The 24,855-nt window shown below is 43.8% G+C and overlaps 1 protein-coding gene across 1 annotated transcript in view; it reads right to left on the minus strand.

Moving 5' to 3' along the window:
* Positions 1-24,855, minus strand: part of plxna1b (plexin A1b) — a 197,248-nt gene that overhangs the window by 23,177 nt on the left and 149,216 nt on the right. The window contains exons 11-18 of the mRNA XM_080461568.1: positions 24,376-24,472; positions 20,008-20,198; positions 14,128-14,279; positions 10,806-10,929; positions 10,554-10,690; positions 5,820-5,987; positions 1,841-1,934; positions 552-788 (exon numbers count right to left, since the gene is read on the minus strand). Coding sequence (XP_080317694.1) covers positions 552-788; positions 1,841-1,934; positions 5,820-5,987; positions 10,554-10,690; positions 10,806-10,929; positions 14,128-14,279; positions 20,008-20,198; positions 24,376-24,472 — 1,200 coding nt within the window. The remainder of the gene's footprint in view (positions 1-551; positions 789-1,840; positions 1,935-5,819; positions 5,988-10,553; positions 10,691-10,805; positions 10,930-14,127; positions 14,280-20,007; positions 20,199-24,375; positions 24,473-24,855) is intronic.

Raw genomic sequence — 24,855 nt, forward strand, 5'->3', positions numbered from 1 at the left:
AAAAGAAAAACCAGCGAAAGACGGAAGGGAACACGTCTATGTGGGAAAAGTCTGGAGCAAATCATTTCACAGTCTTATCATTTGTATTAGATGTCGACCGGGAGGTCGCCGAAACATTTTCTAAAATAACTACTCGTGAGATTGAGCTTTTAACACCGTTGACAATAATCCACATTGCTTCTTGGGTGTCAGCGGAGTGCTAACACAGACCTAACCTTCCTTTGTCCCGGAGTCCTGGTGTGTGGAGACATTTATGCCTTCAGGAAGTAACCTTCGATTAAAAAGCTTTAATGCTAAACTCGATCCATAAACACATTGAACTGCAACGAGGGAGGAGAGGACAGATGGCACAAATAGAACCCGAAAGGTGAAGCAGGAATGGAGAGCGGAGGATAAATTAAGGGAAGATTTGAAGGATTGAAGCAGGAAAACCTGTGAAAAGAAGCAGCACAGAGGAACTACAAAGAGGAAGAATGTGATGGATGTAAAGCAAAGTCGGGTGGAGGCGAGGCCAAAACAGATCAATGCTACGAGCACACGGGGCAATTTACCTTGAGTATGAGCGGTGAGCTGGGCTTCAGCTCGAGCATGCCCGTGGGGCTCAGGGGTTCAAACACAGGGTCTGGGTGGTAGCTGAAAGTCTCGTTTACCACCAGCACAGAGCGCACGTCATCCATGACAAAGCCGATCTCGTCAGGACTGCTGCCCACCTCCGAGAAACCCTTGTCAGATCCCGCCACAGAGGGCGCCAGACACACCATCACAGTGTTGTTGAGAACGGTGCAGTTCTGAGGAGGAGGGGGGGGGGGGGGGACAGAGAGGAAGAATGATGGGCAAATTAAGTAGGAGGGAGTGAATGGGGGAAACAAAAAAAAAAGCAGAGTAACCGAGAACAGCAGAGAAATGTGATTAACAGTTTTCAAAGGTGATTTAATTTTCCATTTAACGACCTCTCTATCTTATTTGGACAAAATTAAAAAAAAGGCACATTTTGCAAATCTTCACAACGTATCAAGTTAACTGGAGTATATTGAAAAAAATTAGGCCTGAAACAGAGTTATATGATGTGAGTGATTAAATGTCTCCGTAATGACACGATAAAGACGAGGCTGGCTTAATAACATCAGTGTTGTAATCAGTGTTGATATCATCTGGAAATCTCCCCGTGGGGTTCCACGCGTAAATCAGTAACCGTAGAACAAATTAGACTAATGACACACTGAGAGACCGGAGAGGTCAGCCGGTAGCTTTGCGCCACAACACGGCACGGCGGAAAGGGATCTTTGCACAGTTTCTCAGCATGTCGCCGGCCTGCACTGAGTACCATACATGACCACAGAATGCTCAGAAGAGATTCTGTGTTTATAGGTCAAGAGGAAGCATTCACCAAGCGCCGTACGGTCGGCTGCAGAGAGGTGGGACAAAGGAAAAAGAGGGGATATTTTTACTTTCAGCTAAGAGCAGGAGTGGGGAAAAAGGTGAGCTAAGCCCCGTGGTGCTAGGTGAAGAGAAGAGGGATTTGCCGGAGCTGCTTTATTGCTGGTTGACATTTCAAAGGTTAAACTGCTAAAAGGAAATTCAACATCAAATACAAACAGAAAAATGGGCCCTTGGCTGGTTGACCGGCGGGGTCAGGTGTGTGCGTCGGTGCCCGTGTCCCAGGAGTGGGTGGAACGGTCTGAGAAGTGCGTCGTCCTTGCAGAGAGAGAGAGAGACCGACACCTGTGTGTCTGCACCGGCCTCGGTCCGTCCCACCCGCCGAAACAAGTCACAGGTTTTTTTTTTCTTCTTTTTTTTTTTGTTTAGTCAATAAAACAGTTGTCTGAGTGCAACCACTCACATTCTCGGACTTGGCAGCTCCATACTTGGCTCTCATTTTCGGCTCCTTGATGGTGGCCAGGTTGGTTCCAGTAATGGTCAACATGGTCCCTCCACTTTAAAGAGAAAGAAGAAACAACAAAAACGTATTAAAGAAAGAAAATTAGGACAAACAATAATGCAACTGCACTGGGAAAACAAAAAAACAATGGCCCGTGCACTTGTGTGTCAAACACCCTCTATCTCCTGCTGCGTATGTGCCTCACAGGATTTAACAGTATACGCGGTTCAGCAGGCCTATCACTGGAGATAAATGGTAATAAATCCGTTCTCTGTGGGAGCCGAGAGGGCCCTCCAGTTGGCGACTCACCATTAGTGCTCGCTTCTCCCGTAGCCTTTCACCTGCTTATTCAGAGAAGTCTATTTTCAGGTAATGACGGTAACGCTAAAGCCCTCGCATGAATGTTAAAAGCTTGTTTAAACCGATATGCAGGCTGGAGGGAAGAGCAGGCGAGTACGCAGCGCCACTCCTGAGAGCTGAAGCGCTTGGCCTCTCTCTTCAGCACAAAATCAGAGGTGATATGATCAGAGTTTAATAAACTTACCATGCCGGGTTTTTTTTTTTTGTTTTTAATCCGTCTGAGATATACGCAGCGACTGCTATCACTATCAGTAATCTGACTTGTGCAACATTTACACCTGTGGCCTATTCTAAGGCTACATGACGGTGACCAGCGGAGACAAGTGTAATATGGGTGGGAGGCCTGCTTACCCCCCCCCCCCAACCCCCAACCCACATCGCATTCGCCACCGCCTGCGAGGCTGAACTTTGTCTGATGCAAAGTGTTCTGACAGCATCTAAATAAGTTAGCGGAGAGCTTAAAAGTGGAGTGGTGCAAGACAGTGGAGACCCAGTGGAATCACACGTTTCCCCAAGAAGAAGCAGGCACATAATACACTGGCTGGTAGTAGGTGCAGTTCCACATGAAGGAATTGTAGAGGCAGATAAGATGTGCTATTTAGGATAACGGCCGCACGGTGGTGTAGTGGTTAGCGCTCAGCAAGAATACCCCCGGTCTGATGAAGGGCAGTTCTGTGTGGAGGGTGCGGGTTTGTTTACAATCCAGTGACACAAGTCTTAATTGATGACTCTAAGTTTCCTGTAGGTGTTCTCTGTCTCCCCACATGGTGATCAGTTTACTCTGCTGACATCACCTTCAGCCTCCGATGACTTAAACCTCAGTATGATCAAAACTGTATCATCGGTTATGATCCAATACATTATGGGAAGTTATGATGTAATAGAGTATGATACAATAGGGTGGCCCAGGGTACAATATGCTACGATATGGTATGATAACGTACAATACGGTGTGATTCTATATGCTACAATACAGTGAAGTATGACACATGGTGCAATAATATTGCACAAAACTGTATGATATTAAAGAATGCAATACGGTGTGATACTGTACAATGCTGTTCGATATAAAAGGAAACTATGACAGATATGTTATGGTCCAATACAGTAGGATAAAGTAAAATACACTTTCTGCTTTTCTCCATTGGAAAAAAAAAACTTATTTTGGGCTGCTCCAAGTGCAGAATGAAATTATAACACTGTATAACAATATATTAAGTCAAGGAATAACTTGTTGAGATCCACACTGTAAAGTCGGTTAAGAAGATGAATTCATGTTGTGTCGAGTAAATCCAGCAAAGGAACTTCATTTCTGGGGCTCTTTTATATGGAGAAAGAAAAGCGGTGCAGCGAATGTGTTTTGTTGGGGTTACAGAGAGAGCCGAGTGCAGCATCCGGGCTCGGTGAGGAGTCGGCGAGGAGCTTCGGGATGCAAAAGTTGCCTGGAGCAAAATATGGCTGCGAGTTCGTCAGAGATACAACAGAAGGATGACGGATGATGAATCTAGTTTAGAGTGAAAATTGAACATATCCAAGATTTCCAAAAAGTTGCATGAGGTCACACTTTTTTTTTTTTGAGATTCTGGAAATGTTGGGAGACAGCAGTGAAAAAAAAAACGGCTTTCTATCAATACATGGCAACAGTGGAAGAGGAAAGCACTCGTTCCCGGAGAGAAGAAGGATCTTTCCCACACACACACAAAGGACACGCCGCGCTGTGTAAACATGGTGTCGTGCCACACGGTGTCGTGCCACATTGTCTGCATTGTTAGAGAGCTTCCATCCTGAAGGGAGGAGAACACGTCGCGGTCGTGTCAAATTTGTGTTTTGGACAACGGAGGCTCGCCGCTGTTTGAAATAGCCTCGGCGACAGGGGTCACCAAAGGGGACCCGTCGACAAAATAGCTTGGTAAATAAAAAAGGCGCCAGTGGCCAGGAGAGCTGCGTGCCTCCTCCTCTGGGAGCACTGAGTGAAACACCTCGACGCCAGCCTGAGTGCCCAGGTTATTTCCCCTGAAGGCAACACTTTCACTCTCGGTCCTCTCTTTCTCTCTCCATTCTTCCCACTCCAAATGAGACTTCTCATCTGCTCACACCTCTTTCGCATGATGAGGGATTTTCTTTTTTTTTTATCTCCCTGCACAGTTTTAAACGCGGCTTTCTATTTTCACCTCAAACCCCCCCTGTGATGAACCAGTGACGGAGTGTTACACTGCCTTTAGCAGTCATTGTGTCAGGTGGACGAATGGAATGTCTGCAGAGGTTATACTCCAAAGTAAATATTTGCTATACTCTGTTTGCGAGTTGGAGACGCAACAATAAAAAAAATAATAAATAGACTTTTTTTTTTCCTCTCTTTTATTCGCCAGAGGTTCAGAGGGTTTACAGTGAGCTCTCCTGTCCCGACGAGCTTTCGACGTGAAATATATGCAGTGTGGAGTTTCTGTACCAGCGGCTTGACACTCCCAAATCTGAACCACAGGAGGAAAGTCTTTCATTTCAAGGGTGTCATGGAGCTACTGAAGTTTGCATATGACAGATGACTTGTACAAAAAAAAAAAAAAAGTCTTTTTTTCTTTTTCAGTTTCACTACCAACTGTTATTTGAAATTTTTAAGTAAATGTTGGAGGAAACTAGAAAAAAAACTATGACAGGTTCCTGGAACTATACAGTATGTTTGAAGTAAATGAGATGGTGTGTGTGTGTGTGTGTGTGTGTGTGTGTGTGTGTGTGTGTGTGTGTGTGTGTGTGTGTGTGTGTGTGTGTGTGTGTGTGTGTGTGTGTGTATACTCGCTGGCTTCCTCTCTGAGCTGAGGAGTAGTGGAGTTTCTAGGTCATGCTAGTGAGCCCATTAGCATTTGGAAGACTTCCACACCATAACTCGTGTTTGCAGAGGAAGACCTTCCTGTGGCTATGTCGCCTCATTTCAATAAGTCAAGTAATATTTACAGAGATATCTCCACTGCAGCTCATCAACCGGCAGCGTGCTGCTTTAGGAGCCTCCTCCACTGCCGTTTTCCCCCCTCTCAAAGATTTGTTTTTCAAACGTAAAGATAAACAGAATAAATAATACTCCTTTGAACCGAGAGATGAGTGTGACAATATAGAGAAAAACTTTTTTCTTCAAGACCCAGATGGGGGAGTCTGCTGGTAGAATAATACATTTATCACCCTTTGCATGGAGTTCATATTTCAGCTTCGTTGGCTGGGCTCCTTGTAAAAAGACCTTAACGAACGGAGTAACAACCACCAGGGAGTAAGAATGTATTAATGCAGTTGTAGCCATGGATGTACAGTAGATCAAGCGGAATCGTAGATCAAACACCTTATTGATATAAATCATATATGATAAAAGACAGTAATGACATAATCATACAAAGCTTGATGGCGATGACGCCATGAAGGAGGTAGTAATATAGTGTGGGTATTCATGCCATTATCGAGCATTCTTCAAACATCTCCCCTGAATAAATCATTACGCTGGCTGCTGAAAAAAACACTCTGCATGTATACAATTCATTATGCAATCATCACTTTGACATTGTAACCGCGCTGAAAAGATAAAGCCACACTTTCTCACCTGGCAATGCTCCAGTCTGGTTCGATCTTCAGGATGGTGGGATCGTCTGTGTAGTTGAACTTGACCTCGGGGTTCCTCAGCTCGGCAGAGTTGATGTCGACCATGACCGGGGTGGGCCCCGGGGCCTGGCCGGCCGGGGTCACACAAACTATCTCCTTGTTGCTCCGCCTGAAAGAACAAGAAGACACAACGGAGCAGGAGAGGACTTTAGAAAAAGATGTTACACGTAAAGGTCTGTGACAGCCTCTCCTCCAGCGGTACTGTGACCTTCGCTTCTGTATTTGAAGGGCTCTGGGAAGGTTTCATCACTCGTTGGGAGGACACCCTTTTTTTTTTTCTTTTAAAACATGGTTTCATTGTTTTTTATAGTTCACAAATAAACAAAATAACATAAAATTGTACAAAATGCCATTGTATCACATTGCGAAAAGAGAAAAAGGAAAAAAAGAAAAAAACACCAAAGAAAAAACTAAGGGTATATTAATTGTTTAAATAAATTTGTGGTTGAGAGAAGGACGCTTTTTGTAATTGACAGCAAAAATAAGTGAGTGCACAGGAAAAAAAAAACTAAATAGATCACTTCATTTATTGAATACCTCATAAATCATTCATCGGATTGGACAGAATATCTGCTGCACATGCACACATAATGATGAGATGCCTTTGTACAAGGCCAACATCTTTCAGTCAGTCCTGCCTGAATCACAAACGGCTGCACTTCAAAGCTCTAACTCATTCTGTCTGTCTGTCTGTCTGTCTGTCTGTCTGTCTCTCTCTCTCTCTCTCTCTTTCCCTTCTGCGCTTTCTCTGGCTAACAGATCTGAAGTGGCAGACCGGGCTGGTCGTCTCTCACTGTGTGATGTAACTCCCTCCAAAGCAGACAGCCAGCCAGCTGTGACCTGCTGGGAAACTTTGCGCCACTGCCAGAAACTTTGTGCTCCACTCCAGTGACTCGCTCATCGTCCTACAAACCGAAAGGGGGGAGGGGGGGGGGGGGGGGGGGGGGGCTTCGATGGCTCAACAGTAGTAGGGACAGCGAGCTGTGAGAGAAGATACCTTCAGATGTGTGCTGCAGGTGCATTTGTGATGAATTTACATAGAAATGCAGTTCACAGGCAGGAGATTATCACGGTGTAAATACGTGCTTTGGGTCTCCGGCGCGCATTCTGTTGTGTACCGTACGTGTTAATGAGTGCACGCCTAAGCGGAGTTTGTTTTTTAAGTGTTTGTTAGGTACTTTTATAGTCATTGTGCTGTGCTTCTGCTGCCGTCTTATTTATTTATTCAGCGCCTCCCATAGAGACGACTTGAAGTGATTCACAGAATTAAATCTGGGAAGACTAACAAATGTATATACAAAAAAAAACAACGAAACACAGCAGCAGTCGTAAAAAAGAAAATATGTTGGAAAAACCCTTCCTAAATAGGCAAGTTTGCAGTTGCTCTATATCTTGAATTTCAAGGAGTGTCGTGAAAAAGTTTTTAGCAAGAGTGTCATAATATTGGATTTCAACAATGGGGACCAACAATGTAGAGCGCTTTCGGACTGCTCATGCAGTTGAAAAGCACTATATAAGTGAAATCCATTGTTCTCGATTTTACCATTTACCTTTCAGGTCGAAGCGCCGATCTTCTGTGGATGTAGGCAGACTCAAAACTTTGTCTCGTCATGTAATCCTTAAGAGGGTCGTATTAGTACCAGCGATTCATCTTTACACCCTTAAATAGTACTCAGTGGATTTGGCTATGTGATTAAGTGTTCTTGTATTCTGCTGCAGAGTAAATCTGGAGCCGATGAGATGTTTAATTGTTGTTCTTGAATAGCGTTTGTTTCAGACATGTGTAAAACTGGGTAATTTGGGTTGCTTGAGTCAAAATGGGGTTTATCATGCTGTTTTACTGAACATATCCCAGGAGGCAACTTCAGCTGGGCCCTCAGACTGAAGGAGGGACTGAAGAGGGGACGAAGACTGATAGAAAGAAATGAAAAAAGAACAATTTTCCACATTCCACTGGTGCTGCGGATCCATTGCAAACCGTTTTCACAACGCCGTCGCCGTCGAGAGCCCCTGCGGTGCTCACATGCGCAGTTTTGACAAGGTTGCAGCCGCACAAAAGAGGCCAAGAGGAGGGGTACGGGAAAAAGGGAAGAAAAGGGGAGAAAAGAGAAGGGGTTACATGGGGAGATAAGAGGATGAGTGACTTGGGGTAAATAGGTTTTGATTAAAGCATGGGGGCCCAGTTTAATACAAAGATACATTAAAGAGATGGACTCAACCAGTTCATTAGTTTGGCCATAAAGGTTATTGCTGCTCAGTGAATGAAAGGCCAAGACTATTATGTCCACCTTCCTCTGGATGGGCTGCAGAGCTTTAAATTGGACTCTACTTTATCCTTTGGATATGATGTAAAAAAAAAGAATTTGATGGGTCCAAGCTCATTAGTTAAGTTGCCGCTTGTTGCCGGAAAGAAGGGCGCCGCTACACAAAAACCCACCTTTTTAAAAGGAACCGAGGAGAAAAAGAATTATTTCCACATCACAGAAGACTTTACGATCTGCCAATAATCACCTTCACAATGAAGCCGCAATCTGATTTTTCCTCTCAGTCTATACGCGATTGTTTGAGTGGGCTAACAATCTCCTCTGTGATGTTGCCTTCCTCAGCCATCTGTCAGACACCATGCACCAGTGGATTCAGTCCAGAGCTGGGTTTGGCTGCGAGTTCACCAGAAAGGGACTCAAAGATACAATAGAGTTCTTGGCACAAGAAATTAAACTCATATCAAAATTGGATCTATGTCTCCCATTCTTGGAATCCTTGGCACAATGTATTGCGGAGTGACAAGTGAAGATAACGCAGACAGATTAGCCTCAAAACTTTAAAAAAAAAAAAAAAAAAGGAAGGAAGGAGAGAGGAGAAGAAGAAGAAAAAAAAAGACACTGGTTCAAAGCAGGAAATACGTGAGTTAACCAATTACCAGCAACACCATATCATTCCTTTCAAATTATAGTCCTATCTCTGACAAAATGTGGGCCGTGCACTTAAGTCATTCACAGCACAACTGAACAATGATATCAGCTTCCCCGGGAAAAGGCTCCACTGTCATTCTCACAATTGCTGTGAATTACAGTACCGCGGGTCATCCTCTTTGCTGGCGGCATTTTTTGGGGCCTGCTGCAAATCAAAGGTGGCCACCAGGGAAATGGGTGGCTCTTTTTATTCTTTTTTTTTTTCTTTCTAAAACCAGGAACTGTAATTATAAAATGGAATACAGCAGGGAAAAGATGCCAGACTGATGGAAACACATGTCACATTAACACAGGGGGGTCAGGAGAAAGCCATTTCCTTATATTATTGTTTTTTCTTTTCTTTTTTTTTAAATAAACTGTAAACATTTTGTATAAAAACATTATTTTTTTTAAAATATGACTTACAAATATACCAGATAAAACCGTTCTAGGAAGGTGAACCAGATATTTCAAGATTTATACTTGTTAATGTCTTTGCATTTTAACAGTTGGTACGCAATAGTATCTTATACTGTGCTAAACATTAGGCAATCTGGCCTTAAGCCAAAAATTACTACTCAGTGTGAAAACATGTGCAATGTGGGAGTTTGAGGAGACTGTGAGGGTAAAATGTAGTCCAAGCTCTTTATACCCCCCCTGGTCTGAAGATAAGCAGAAGCCAAAAAGGAAAATGTCACAGCAACTGTAAACTGTGCAACTTTACTACTGCATCTCGCAGTAAATACTTGTTTACACCGTCTTACAACAGGAAGGCTGCATTTACATTACTCTACTGAGAGCTTCAATCAACATAGTGCCTGACTCCCCAACAGCACAGTTTAAACCATAATTTCCCCTCGTGCAATCAGCCTCAATAACTACGTCTGGAAACAGTAGGAGTTTGGTACCATAATGGCAACATCTCTCTCTGTTGTATACCCTCCCTAAGATCCCGTTTTGAATGACAGAATCACAGCTATGATTCGCTAGAACTATAAATATAACACAGTGTTGGTGGGCATCTAAACTGGATTTGCCACAGTGAAAGAAAAGAAAACATAATAAATGGGTAGCAGTGTCGACAATAGTGTGATTTTTCTGGCAGGCAAAAATGCCGGCAGGGTGGTGTTGGGTGCTCTAATAAAGAACAGCGAGGTAGTTTGCTCCGTGTGATCAGCATAAGGTGGACTACATAGCTGCAAAGGACAATGGGCCACCATGAAAGATGCTTTTTCTTTACCGCGGTGGTCATTTCTATCAGAGTTGTGGAAAAAGCAGCACAATAGGAACAAGCTTCTTCTCCATTTTCAGTTCTAACGAGGCTGGTAGTCAGAAGAAAAAGCATCCCCCAATATTTTCAGAAATGTGGCCACACACACACACACACACACACACACACACACACACACACACACACACACACACACACACACACACACACACACACACACACACACACACACACACACACACACACACACACACACACACACACACACACACACACACACACACACACACACACACACACACACACACACACACACACAGACAAAAACACCTCCCAGTTCTGTGCTTTCTCGTGAATCAGCCACGTCCACACTCTCCTCATCATGAACGACCAAACATGCTGGTACTGAGGAAAAAGTGCTGGATCAACTCAAGGCAATTTCCGCGCTCGCAGCCTGAATCACCTAGAACCTGAAGACGAGCCTTTAGCTTACCTCTCGAAGCGGCAGGGGTGCAGCCCGATCTTCACGGACACAGCGCTGCCTGCGTTGAGATGACTGCCTTCAATGGTGATCCTTGTTCCTCCCGACAGTGGCCCAGTGGACGGATGGACACGAGTGAAATATGGAGACTAACAAAGGAGGAAGAGGACAAGAGAGTTGAGGATTATTCATTAGTTTGATCCAATCAAATAACAAAATGCTCCCCAAAAAAGATATTCTGTATCTTCAATTAGCTGCACTTACTACAAAGGTGAAGGCCTTGGTTGAGATGGCTTTGTAGTCCGGGTGAATGCAGTCACGGACGCACACTTCCACCTGAGCCTCCTGCACCCTGTAACCTGTTGCATCATTCAGCCGGCACACAATCCTGGAAGAGGAGACAGATGAGACGTAAGAAAAATGGTCTGTTCAGCAAGGACACAGCACGTGAAAAGAAGGGAGTCAAAAAAAGAAAATAAAAAAAATTACAATAGACTAGAGTGAAATGTTTTTTGTTACAGATTGCAGCTTTAATCATAAGACGAAAGCAAAGCATATATTATTCTATTGGAAGCAATCTGCCATGCTAAGAAACTGAAGAGATTTCTGTGTGTGTGTGTGTGTGTGTGTGTGTGTGTGTGTGTGTGTGTGTGTGTGTGTGTGTGTGTGTGTGTGTGTGTGTGCGTGTGCATTAGTGTTACTGTAGAACCATAAGCAGCACACTTGGCCCTGGGCGCTGGCTGGCCAAATGAAAATCCACTGGAGAAATGATCGAGTGAGGAGGGGAATAGTGGTGATGTAGCCCACAGGGAGAACACACACACACACACACACACACACACACACACACACACACACACACACACACACACACACACACACACACACACACACACACACACACACACACACACACACACTAACACACACACACACACATACACACTTACTCCATGTTTCACCCAGTGGAGACACACTTGACTGTTAATTAGCCAGAGCGAAGAATGAAGACAAGGAGAAAGGGCGTGAGTGCAAAGGAGAGCGGGAGGAGAAAAGAAAAAGAAGCAGCAGAGGAGGAGAGAAAGCGGGTTAAAGTGAGAGAGAGAGGCTGATTAATAGAACATGCTCATATCTTTCTCATCTCCTCAACTTCCTCTCTACGAGTTATTAACTCTGCTGCTTCCGTCCCAGCTTGCAGGTGGTCATGGCCGATGCGCTCTATTGTTTGTTCCCCTTTTCATTTATTCCCAGGTCTCATGCTATGACAGGGGCCACGATTAAAATGCTGGACAGCTCTCAGTTAGAAACGAGGCTTCGCTTGCATCACTATTGCACGGATGACAGGGGGCTACACCGAGCAGTTATTATGAGGTTAGAAAGACAGAAACTACATTTGTAACAATGGCAAGGTTATAAATCATGCCAAAATGAAATAACTGATGTGAGAAAAAGAAATCAGACATGCCAAATTGTCACACAGCAGCTACTAACGGGGGCAATAAAAGAAGGGATATTAGGTTCTGTTGCTCCTCGCTACTGGCAATAACTTACTTCTCTCAAAGTGAAGTCAAATAATGCCGTAAATATTCAATGGCTGAGGTGACTGGTTTCAAAACGCTATATTCTGTGAATGTGTGGAGGCTGTACTAAGTAGAGAGCAGGAAAACACTTTCCCCAACAGTCGGCGCACTACCTACAATCAGGCAGCCCACCTTTAACCCCTGCTGTCAGCCCTGTGACCCCAGCTTTTCCCCCCCACACTGCGGCTGTGATGGGGTCACCACGATGACGAGCACAACCGGGCCACTAATGGCAGCGTATGGCTAACATCACTTTTAATTAGCATGACACTCCGACTGCCAGCCGCGGCGTCCTCCTCCTCCTCCTAGAGCGGGTGCTATGGAAACGGGCCAAAGCCGCGTTACAAGGATGACAAGGTTAAATCGCCACCTTGCTGGAGCTGTATCTGATCACTTGGACAAAACGAACAAGTCGGAGAGGAAAAAGTTGCAGCATGGAGGCACTGACTGACTGTAAAGCACATATGAGCAACACTGGTCAGTGTGAGATGGCCATAATTGTGAATCAACCAAAAGGACCTATGAGAAATATGGCTACTGATGTGATCAAAATAAACTACCGTATATGTTTCTCAATCAAATAACATGCATGTGAAACCAAACATCGAAAAGATCCAAATCACGTTGACCCAGCTCCCAAGTCGGCTCTAAATAAGTAGCTCCTTCAGAAACACGGGGAGAGTTATGAATCACGGCTGACGTGTCACAACAATATTTCTAAACCTATTTTGGAGGCATCACCGCTGAGAGCTGTGCAGCGTTCTGTTGTCCTGACTGTCAAACCGTCAAAGGCACATTTCCTGTGTTTCCCTCCGAGCGAGAGGGCAAAGAAAAGAGTGAAGAATCTGCCGGGACTGCGCTTGGAAAAATTTAGCAAATGAAACATTTGTATACAATGACAGCGACGTAGTTGGAAACAGAATATTGAGGACACCTCTGACTGTGTTGAGCGTCTCTCAAATTTTCCTCGCCCTAAATTGCATTTTGACGAACGCAGCATCAAACGCAAAGTGAAAACTTTCTGCAGCAAATCTTTTTACTAGTTCTGAATAGAACCGAATTAATGATTCACGTGATGTTAATTTCGTGTGGAGTAAAGAAACTGAGTGACGTAACGCAAGTTGTTCATGGCTAAAAGGAAAAGGTCAGCCAAAACCAAACAGCCTGAACCCAGAAATAATATGTGGCTGTTTACTGCTGCAAGTCGTACTTTTCCAAAGACAGTTTTCAAATGAAAGTCAGATTACGTGCACAGCTCATAATTTCTTCGCAAAAGAGGTAAAATGTATCTGACAGGTTTTTCAAATGACATTTCGGTTTTCACATGTACACCGTGACATGATATCAAACCCACTTACATCTACAAATCAGAATGAGCCCAATTAATTTTAATGATGGTGGTTATGTGAGGCATTTCATTGTGAACAATAAAAGCTTCATTGAAAGATACTATCTGATATACATGGATTGCATCCATTTGACACAGAGCAGCTCCACACACCGCTCGAGATCTGGGGGAGAGAAGCTGTTATGTGAAAGAGGAAAACTAGATTATATAAAACACGGGTTCGAGACATATGAAACAAAAAATATATATATATGTAATTGTAAAAACTAGCTTTATTGGAATGCATATCCAGCTTTTAACGCTTAGTGTTGGACATGCACTAAATCCAGAGTCTCAGAAACAATGGGGCTTAACAAGAAACTCTAGTGGAGAATTCCTGTGAGGATATGGAGGAGAACAAAGAATGAACGTAGGTGGCATGTTTGCCTTCCTACATTATCAATGCCCACTTTTTTTTTTTTTATTTCGGACCAATCACACGATAGTTGAGGGACACCACACACAAGAAGTGCAGAGAACATGCTGCAGGATCTAACAAAACCAGAGCAGTGAGAGAGCAAATAATGGCCATGCTTCTCCAGCAGTCCCAGGAGAGAGAGAAACACTCCTGTTCCTGTTGAGGAAGAAATGGATAAAGAAAGAGAGCGTGTGGACGTACTGTTCAGCGCTGATGTACTGGTCCTCCTGAGGATTACAGATCACCTTGCCGATGCGGACTCCGTTCTGGATGTCTCTGAACTGCAGACCCAGATTCTCACCAGTGATGGTCAGCATGGTTCCTCCCTGCCTGGGCCCAGTCTCAGGAGAGAGCTGTTATGAGGAACCAACACATGACAGCATTAAGTTAAGACATGAATGACAATCCTTGTTTCAAAAAAAAAATTAAAAAAAACCCACAAAGAAAGACATCACAGAGCATGTCGTGTCAGTGTGAAGAGAGTTTACTTAAGTCATCACGTCTTGTTCCATTTTGCGTGAATCAAGACACTTTGCCCCCTCATTAAGCGAGATGAAAAATGACCTTGGACCCATTAACTTCACCTCAACTCAGTCAAACATTCACAACCTGTCAAGTCACACACTTAACCCAGAGCCACCCATCAAGCCCTCACTTCCATCTCTCATTTAACCTTGTGACGATTAATCTCCTGAATACAATTACAGGGCACGGGGACTTCTGCTCCTCTTTCTTTCCTCTGGAGGTCTGTGAAAGGTGTGTCGAGGCGCTAATGGCTACCCGGGGCTAGCCGAGTTGCTAATCACGGCCATATTCATCCAGCCGCCGACGCAGACAATGGCAATCAGTCTTTACTAGCATAATTACGGCTAAAGCTAATTGGATTAGAACATGGTGGGGCAGCGGGGTCATTCGTCGCAGCGCGGGGTGGGGTGAATGGGGCGGGGCGGTGGCAGTTGCGGGTCATGATGAGGGACCGTGGTTAAGGAGATTGGTTGCTACAAAGAAAAGATAAAACAAATAATGAGCTGTTGCTTTTTCCATCCGTGCCTTGGAGCAGTTCTATGTGTGCTGCTAAGAAATGACAATAAAGAGCTGATAAAACAACACATAGCACAAAATGGAGATTATGGGGGAAAAAAGCACACCCATTCATCCATCTTATTTACCAGGAAAATCAGGATTAGGTTAGCAGGGAGCTGGAGCCCAGCCCAGCTGACATTTGGTTGAAGGCAGGTTACACCCTAGACAGGTTGCCAGTCCATCACATGTCTAACACAGACAGTTAATCACGCACGCATTCACTCACACGGACATGTTTTTAGAGGTGATTTAGATCCTAACAAGTCTTTGGATTATGGGAGCAAGCCGTAGTACCAGGAGAAAACCCACACGGGCACAGGGACCGCATGCAAACGCCACACAGAAAGGCCTTGTTGGTTAGCAGGTTTGGACCAAGTCGACAGTGTTAACCACTACAGCACCGTGCCAAAAAAAAAAAAAAAAAAAAAAGGACTGTGACTCTCTTCTGTGGATCCGTGGAATTCTATGCCCTTGCGAATCAGTGCGTTAGAAAACCTTGTATGAGACCGCGACTATTTGTGAACTTTGGCTGCTGACCAACAAATTCTGGGAAAGGTATTTCTCCCATCTTTAACAATTTTTGCAAACCGTGCACGGCTGAATGAGCATCCCTCCATCTTGAATTCCTTGTAATTTATTGTATGTTCAAATTTCCCCCGAAATGAGGTGATTTCAGTTCAGTCCCTTAAATAATAACTCTGTGCAGCAGTATATTCCACCTGGTACCCTGCAGATATCCTCCATCTAATGTGATTAAAGGAAGGGTGACAGGTGAGTAGGAGCCACAGGTGTTCAGGACATCTGTAAACAGAGACACAGAAATAGGAACAAAGCCCCAAGTTGTGCAAGCCAGCGCTGAAATGCCACGGTAATATAATTAAGGAGGGTTTTTTTTCTTCTTTTTATATACCCCCTCCTCCTTCCCTTGCTCCTACCCTCACCCTCTTCAAATTCAAGTATTTCGATTCACTCGCTGTCTTCACTTCTGTCACTGAGTCTGCGTCCAAATATATATTTTAGCTGGAGACAAAAAGCATGATTGGGAGACTAAAAAGGACCGGTTGCAATCTTAAGATATGGAAATGAACCCCTGCGCCCCCCTCTAGAAGCAGCGGCTTATCAAAAATACACATGTGCGCACACACACACACACACACACACACACACACACACACACACACACACACACACACACACACACACACACACACACACACACACACACACACAGGCACGCACACACACACACACACACATAAATGTTGTTGTATCCACAACAAACAACACAAACAAAAAGCCCTTTTTGATAAAAGCCACCAGCCTAAACACTCGCTCCATTCTCCTCCTGCTGTTGTAATGCTCGACACCCATTCAAACTCTCTTTTTTCCCCCCTCTTTTTGTCGCTGACTTGTCCCGTTGTGTTGGAGGCTTTGTGTCAAGCCTATTGTGGCTGGCTGAGCAGCAGTGAGCAGATAGCATCTGCTAGTTATAGGAGGAGGGGGGGGAGGAGGAGGAGAAGGAGAAGGAGGAAGGGACAGGGGAGGAAGCAGGCAGAGGACACAGAGATGATATGAACATGGTGTAAAGGCTTCTGAAGTTTATCTGCGATATGAAAGCCTCTCAGAAACAAAAAGTCACAAACAAACAGTCAAGAGTCGATGAAATGGGCACAGAAGAGGATCAGAGAAGTCTTCAACACTAAATGTTAACACAAGGCTAAATGAAATAACATTAATTCTGAAGATGTGTAGCCTCGCGGACAGAAGGAGCAAATGTGTGTCAGAAGTCAAAATCACACTGGGGCCAATTATATTACTCTGGTGGAGACATCATTAAGAATGTAAGTAAGCCTAATTAAGACATCAACATGGTTAACACTGAGTTACGATCCTTCCTTCATGAATAAGAGCTAAAAGTATTCACCGCAAAATGTCTCATAGTCAACTGTTCAGCTCTGCAACAACAACGGAAAGGTGGTGTCAATAAAGACCCTAAAACAGAACCGACTTTCCATCTGCACTCGTGGACACAAGTATTAAGAAAGAAAGGGACAAGAAACTGAAAGAAATATTTAAAGCGGAGGAAGAGGGGAAAGAAGTGTAGGTGGAGATGAAGGGAAGAAATTGAGTCAAAGAGAGAAAAGTAGTCCAGAAGTAGTAATTGTTGCAGTGGAACAACACAAGGAAGATAAATTATCGCCTTTTCATAAACACAGAGACTTTCCCATAAAAGAAATTGATTACTTTAAAATCCACGTTCTTGCATAGTGGCAACCGCGACTAAAAACAGCAAACTAAAAGAATACCCAATCGGCCACCTCCGTCCCCCACAACACACACACACACACACACACACACACACACACACACACACACACACACGCGCGCGCGCACGACCTGCGCTGTTTTAATTGGTTTCTAAGGGCTGGCTGTAATGCTCTTTCTGTCCCATAGGAGAGGACAGGCAGGGGATGATGGATGATGGAGGGCCAGGCAGCATCCAAGGCCAGTATCAGGACACTGCTGCACACTATACTGGGCCACAGCGACAGACAGTGTGTGTGTGTTTAAGTGTCTGTCACAATCTAAGTAGCTGTGGAAATGATCTTAAAGATCCTATATTACAAACCAGAGTTGTGGCTTCTTTTAGTTTCGATCCCTGCAGAGAATGTCTACAAGTTGGTGTGTTTGTAACGTGTGTGGCAGCAAGTGTGCAGACTTATTACTGTGCACACAGACACAGTTATTTGGGAAGAATTAAAGTCATTTTTAGTGGTAAGTCAATTGAGATAAATGCCAACAACAATGAAACATAGCAGTTTAATAGTTTAACATGGGTCTATAATCATAATTTACCGTACCAGAGTGGAAACGGTACTCAAATCCACACTATTGAACAATATCTAATGGGCATCAGCAAACTAGGAAATGTGACCAGATATGTGCAGCATTTCCAGCTGAAGCTGATTGTATGTACATAAATAGTGTGCGTGTGTGTCCATGTCTCTTGTGGCATTTCCTTCCCAGCTGAACACACACTCTCCGGTCCAAATGAAATTAGTGGCTAATCCGCTAGCTAATGGCCGCACAGCAGCTAACACACTGCGAAAAAATGAACAAAGCAAAAAGAAATAAATAAAAGGCGGGGATCAAATGGGGGGGGAAAAAAAAAAAAAGACGGGGATTTGACCAAACTGTTGGTAAGAAGTGGAATAATATTCAATTTGTGGGGCCAATGTGATGCTCTTTGGGAGAAGGGATAGAAATGGCAGATGAAAAGAGAAGAGGTTTTCTTTGTCATCTGCTGATGTTCTTCTGGCGTTAAATGTCACACAGTAAATGTCAAAGGTGGAGAAAAGAGGTGAGGCTGGTGTCTCGCTCTTCTTCAGCTCTCCTTTGTCTCTTCACCAGCATTCTCAAAACTGCAGTATGTTTCTTCTCATGCTGTTTTTGAAGCTCTTCCTTGTCGGCTTTTTTTGACTGCCACCAACATCTTGCCCCGAGGCCAGGATTTACCCCTAAATATGCATGCAAGTGCACATGCTTGCATGCAAACCCCCCCCCCCCCCCCCTCCGTCTCTGCCCTACATGCACGCACACACAACCCAATTGCTTCTGTGCGCTTGTTTCAAAGAGATAACTGAAGCGAGCACGTAGAGAGAGGGGAGCATTAGCTAACGGATTTATCTATGTGCCAGTGTTCCAATTATCCAATATCTCCATTATGCATTCAGAGAGGAACCCGTGTCACATAGGGGATGTACCGAGGGCTCCAGTTATACAAGTCTGCATCAGTGAAATAGTGATGCAATTTAAACTATACATATATTTTGCATTTTAAATCAACCAAATTGGGACTCTTTGTCATTGAGAAGATGTTGTGTTCATTTCGGATACGGTTGGGAAAAGAATGTTCGCAACCCCCGATGAAGAACGGGTGTTCGGGGCGAGCGCGAAAGCACGCCTCGCACAGCGGCGTCCTGCCTTCAGGCTGCGCTGCATGTGTGTGTGTCAGTCCCAGTGGTGAGCTGTAGGCACCGTGACCCGGGTCAAGCTCAGACGAGGACCACCTCCACAGTTAGCGGTGGTAACAGATGGGTACACCGTGGTTGTTTAGACGCCTTAGCTCACCCAGCCTGTCAGACACACACACACACACAAACACACACACACATATATTCTCCACCCATGGCAGGACACAATTAGCACAACTCCACATCCTCGGCTTTTTGTCTCTCATATCTTACACACACTCCAAACAACACACCCTCTCCTTGTTCCCCAGGTGTGTGTGAGTATCCGTGTGTGTCTGTGGGAAGCCATCAGCTCTAATTTCGTCAGTGTGTTCAGTCTTGGTGTGTGTGAACTGCCTCCTCCTGGCCTGCCCATCTGTGTTGTGGTTAGAGTCATAGTGTTGGCTTCTAAGCTGTCTATCCTTGATGCTGCCTGAAACCTCCTGCGACGCCCTGTTTGCTTGCTGAGGCCAAACAATGACACAGCACCGCACACATTTCAACTCTCTTCTTTGGGGTTCAAAAAAATAAAAATGCTTTCACTAACGAGGTGATTTATATTTGTGGAGAAAAAAATGAATAAGACCAAAAACAGAGGAACTTTAACACAAGTGACAATAAGACTTGCTCCATGTCTAATGCAGTGGTTCTCTAACTGCGGTCCAGACCAAACTGAGTGGAACTCCAGAGATGCTTAGATCTTAGCAAAATTTATTTTTTACACGTCAAAGAAAACTTGAAGAAGACACTTTCTAGAATCTAATGCAGACTTAAGAAACGCTTTCATTTGGGAGGCTCCTATACATTTGTAACTGTGGTCGAGTCTGTTGGGAAAAGATAAGAATGTGTTTTTTAAATGTTTTACAGTTTTAATATTACTTATGTGCCATGTCCTTGCCATGTTCAAAATGCCTCAGATGCATCCTGATTTGTTACACGTTCTGTTTATATTGTGCATCAGTATGTTATTGTTCCGGAGGCTTACCTTGGTGATCTTGGGGTGTGCGCAGCGGCTGTTTCCGGTCGTGGCGTGCATCCAAGTGCTCTCCGGGGGAGTGCACTCCTGCCTCAGAGAGCACTTCTTCTCCCCGACGCACCAGCCGCACTCAAAACGAGGATTTGCTTTCAAACACATCCCACAGCTGTCCCTCAGAGCGTAGCACTTATACAGATGAGCTGGAGAACAGAGGCAGAAAACGGAAGTTCAGCCCACTTACTAGTGCTAGAATGAGGTTTGCAAGATTTAAAAAAAAAAAAAAAAAAAAAGGCCTGGCAATTATTTGTTTTTAATTATCATGAACTATATAGATAAACAATTTCACACATTTCTTATAAAGGACAAAAAAAAAAAAAAAAGTCTCTTTAAAAGTTTCTCGGAGACAAAGTTAAGACCCTTTTCCCCTGGAAGGCCTGAGGAGCCGTACGACTAAATGTGTTTTTCCTCTCTGCTCTCCCTTCCCTGAATCCTATTGGTCATGGAGCAGCTTTAAAGAAACCCTGTACCAATTACTGGCTGCTAAATGACTCCTCTCTAATTGCATTAACCTATCAGCATTTTCGAGGAGCGAGCGTCGCTCACACTCCACCCGATGATTATCATGAGTGAGAAGTGTGGAGGCGGTTTGGCTGCGAAGACAAATGGAGTGAGAGAGACGTGTGTGGCTGGTAGGTCACGTCCAGGTGCGCGTGAAGAGATTCGCATTCAGGATAACGCACGGCGCGCAGACACTGGCGCACGCTGCCGGTACTCCGTGCTTTCTCTGTGCGCGTATGATTGCTATGAGAATGTAAACATCACATTTGTTGTTGGACAGCGCTGTGGTTTCTCGATTATGTGACATACGCATCAAACACACCCACGGAATATCAGTTTGAGCAAACAGGTTGAGAAAAAAATGAAATCTGAGCCTACAACAGCTTGCTTGGTACTTTTAGAGTACCAGACAGAAATCGATAAGAGGGAACAGAGCGACTATGCGGTGTTACTTTACATTATTGACGAACGGCAATAATCACCACCTCACAGACCCTTGATATGCGGCAATTTAAAAAAAAAAAAATAATAATAATGTTTTTTGTGCTGCCAGTGTGACAAATACCACTTGAAAATAGCTGCATCTGGCTGTGTCTTTGGCCATCACAGCGTGACATCTGGGAACAGACAATGCCGGCTCCCTGGGTTGTACAAAAACTCTTCGGTGTGTGTCATTCACGGGCCTTATCGAACGCAGTGGCAGACGACGATGATGTTACTTTACCTCCCAGCAGGGGAATAATGTTACGGCCCCCCTGCTGCTCAGCACAGGCCATAATTGCACAGACACGATGAAGGCTGTTTTACCAGTAATTATATCCAACAGACATGATGTCACTGCCCTCTCCCATGGCAATGCATGTACAAGTATCTTATCGCGACAGACATGTTTCTTTGTTTGAAGGACCGGGCATTGATGAGAGCAACTCCTAAACGCTTTTTCAATATGTAAAGCATGTTTATGGTATCTTTATGGTATGTTTATAGTCACCAGTAAACATGTAGGTGCTAATAAACTTCTCTAAAAGTATATTATCAAGAATCATCAATATAACATCTTTAAAATGGGAAAATATGACAGTGTAGGAACAAATATTTTATCGCATATGAAAGGATATCCAAGAATAGTAAATATGCCATTGCCGCAAAATTACAATAAGCAGCATAAGCAGAGAACCGCCGCTTCAAAAATCCATCGATCCTTCTTTTATGCCGCTATTAATCTGTTCAGGGTCGTGGATTGCCGGAGCGGATCCCAGATAACTATGAACGAAGGCTGAGCACACCTGGAGACGATGCCAGATAAACAGAGAGACGATCACTGACTCTCGTTCACACCTACAAGCAATTTAAGTTCACTAATTAACCTCACATGCATCTTTTTAGATTGTGGGAGGAAATCTGAGACAAACCCGCGCAAGCAAAGGGAGTACAACTCCACACAGAGAGGCCTCGCTCAGATTTGCATCTGTGATCGCCCCTTGCTTAAAATCTTAAAGTCTGTCTTCTACAAACTGATTTATTGTGTGATTTGACTGATTTAATCTCCTCCTCATGAAAAAAAAAAAAAAATCGCTAAACTTGCATATTTTGTGAATGAAGTGAGGCGGCTCAGAGGTGTGCCTCCCCTCGGATTTCATCGTCTCATACAAACTGGGTTGAGCACTTTGGCTGTATGCTTGTCTTTTGCTTTATCAACGCTTGACAATAAGTAATGCGTAATAAGTGTCAATAAAATGTTTATTCTTGGCGATTACAAAACAAAACTAAATGAAATAGAAGAAAATAAGGCCCTGCCTCAGTGTGGAAGACGGCGTAGCACACGACATTGTGTTCATGAACAAGTTAAGGTAGGACTACACGCAAAAGTGTTTATACCTTCATGTGCATTTAATTACATTTTTTTTTTTGCATTATCAAAATCTTTTAGGACAGAATACACAAAAATTTAAACAAAGTTAAGGATGACATTCAGTGAAATGTTAGTACACAGTCTAGACCTCTGCATGCATCCTCGAATGCTGTAAAGCTCTGAATTTACAGGTTTCAAAGACAGCAAGTGCTCATTTTGTTTTACACAATAGTTGCACGGTTGACACCAAAAGGTGCTCAATGGGATCTAATTGAATACAGTGAAAATTTCTACTGAAATGATCACCCATTAACAGGGACAAAAGAGTCCCATGGGCCAAAACATGAGAATCAGCAGACATAATCATTAGTCAATATATGCATTAGTGAAGACAAATGACCAAGTTTAAAGTATGAGTGGTGTCAAGCAGGTTTTAGCACATCCGGCTGGAGCTGCCACACGTTATAGTGACATAGTACCAAAAACCTGGATGGTGCCTGTTGGGTGCTGTGGTCTCTCAAATACGTAAAACTCCCATTACGAAGGCAAGATGAGGTGTGACAAGAGAAAAAATAGGAAAGGATGCAATGACTCTCATAAACCCAGATTTGGTTCACACTGTAACATGTCAAATGTTGAAAATAGCGTTTCAAGAAAAATATTTGCTCAATGAAGTTACAACAGTAAAATATCTCAGAAGATTGGGGGCAGAGCAATGTTCACCATCGTGCTTCATCTCTTCCTATCGTTAAAACGGCATGTAAACATCTTGAAGCAGATTTATTTCTCAGCACTGATGATGCCCTTTCAGATTTGTCAGACGATCTAATGCAACTCTGTAACATCAGCCATGAAGGCTCTTTTTTATTTTATTCTAATTTCTTATCATTTACTCCTTCAGGATTCATTGTTTCCTCAAAAGAATTTCAAATGTTGAATAATCTGATCACAGAACAGCTTTTTTTGGATTTCAAATATATTTGGGTTTCTAGATGATAGGTGTGTTCTTCAGGATGTGTTCACGTGTGGCTTTGGATGATAAAGTCTTTACTTATTATTGGATTGAGCAGAAAATTGTCATCACGGACAGTGATTTCTGAAAGGGTTCTTGAGTCCATGCAGTGGTTTCCAGTACAGATCACGTTCTTTCTGAATGTTCCCCGAGGACCTTTAGCTCACCAGCCGTCCAACATCGACTGCGTCTCTCTAAAATGCTCTTTTTACAATGCAGCAATGTTACTGAGCTCATGGGTAACAAAATGCTCCATTGTGATCAATATGAGGATTTATGAAACATGGAAATCATTAGATATTTATGCATGTTGCTTCAATATTTGTAGAATTGTGATTTCATAAAGGGTCAGTCTGTCTCCCAAAAAAATATCCCGTCATCCATGGCAACGCTCACCACAAAGTGACAATATGACCAAGCTCTGGAAATGTTTCTCATTTCAAAGGCTCAAGAGATGATATAGATATTGAAATAACTATTTGGGGCCACTTGGGAGTGCTGTCCTTCTCAAGTTATTCTTAAAAGATATGAGGATGATGATGGTGCTTCAACACCTGTGAGTGGTCATCTGGTGATGAATAAATTAACAGGATGGACCATCATGTTCCCATGACTACTAGAAATGGGGAGCATCACGGTTGAAACGGTTGACTGAACACAGCAAACATCTTGAAAGAATAATGTGTATTGTGGATAGTTGCTCTTAGAGCAGCTGGTTTAGTTTGGCCTTCACCCCAGCACAGGCTGCACAGGCTGCACAGGCTGCACAGGCTGCACAGGCTGCACAGGCTGCACAGGCTGCACAGGCTGCACAGGCTGCACAGGCTGCACAGGCTGCACAGGCTGCACAGGCTGCACAGGCTGCACAGCCGCACCGCACTCGGCCCCAGAAAAACTCAACTGGGACAACATAAACGTGTCGTTTATGTAACGGGCATGCGCACACATTGCTCACCTTTAATGTTGAAGGGGTTGTCGATGACAAAGTTTCCATTCCAAACCACGGACAGGTCAACTGGCAGGTCGCTGATGTCATTGCCCTCGTAGGTGTACTGAAGCATAAAACAACAGCAATGGCACGATGAGTCTTTATCACCATCTATTAATCACCATAGGACATTCACTCATTCAATAAAACAATGAAAAAAGTAAAAGAAAAAAAAAAGAATTTATATATATATATATAATGCCAAGAGCAAGAGTAGACCCAATTCAGCTAGTGGCTGGGAGTAAAGTAAAGTCATACCCCGCAGTGCTCACACAGCTGAAGGACCATAAAAATGAATGATGAGAGACAGGCTATATTGTGATTTTTACACACAGCACATCCGCCGCTGCCTGGCAGAGCGCAGAGTTGATTAAGAGATTGGAATCCCCATCACTGTATGACTCATTCCATTCTCGTGATGAATGAAAAGCTTAATATATCTCCAAC

The sequence above is a fragment of the Lipophrys pholis genome, assembly GCF_963383615.2.
Source record: "Lipophrys pholis genome assembly, chromosome: 4".
NCBI classification, from domain to species: Eukaryota; Metazoa; Chordata; class Actinopteri; order Blenniiformes; family Blenniidae; genus Lipophrys; species Lipophrys pholis.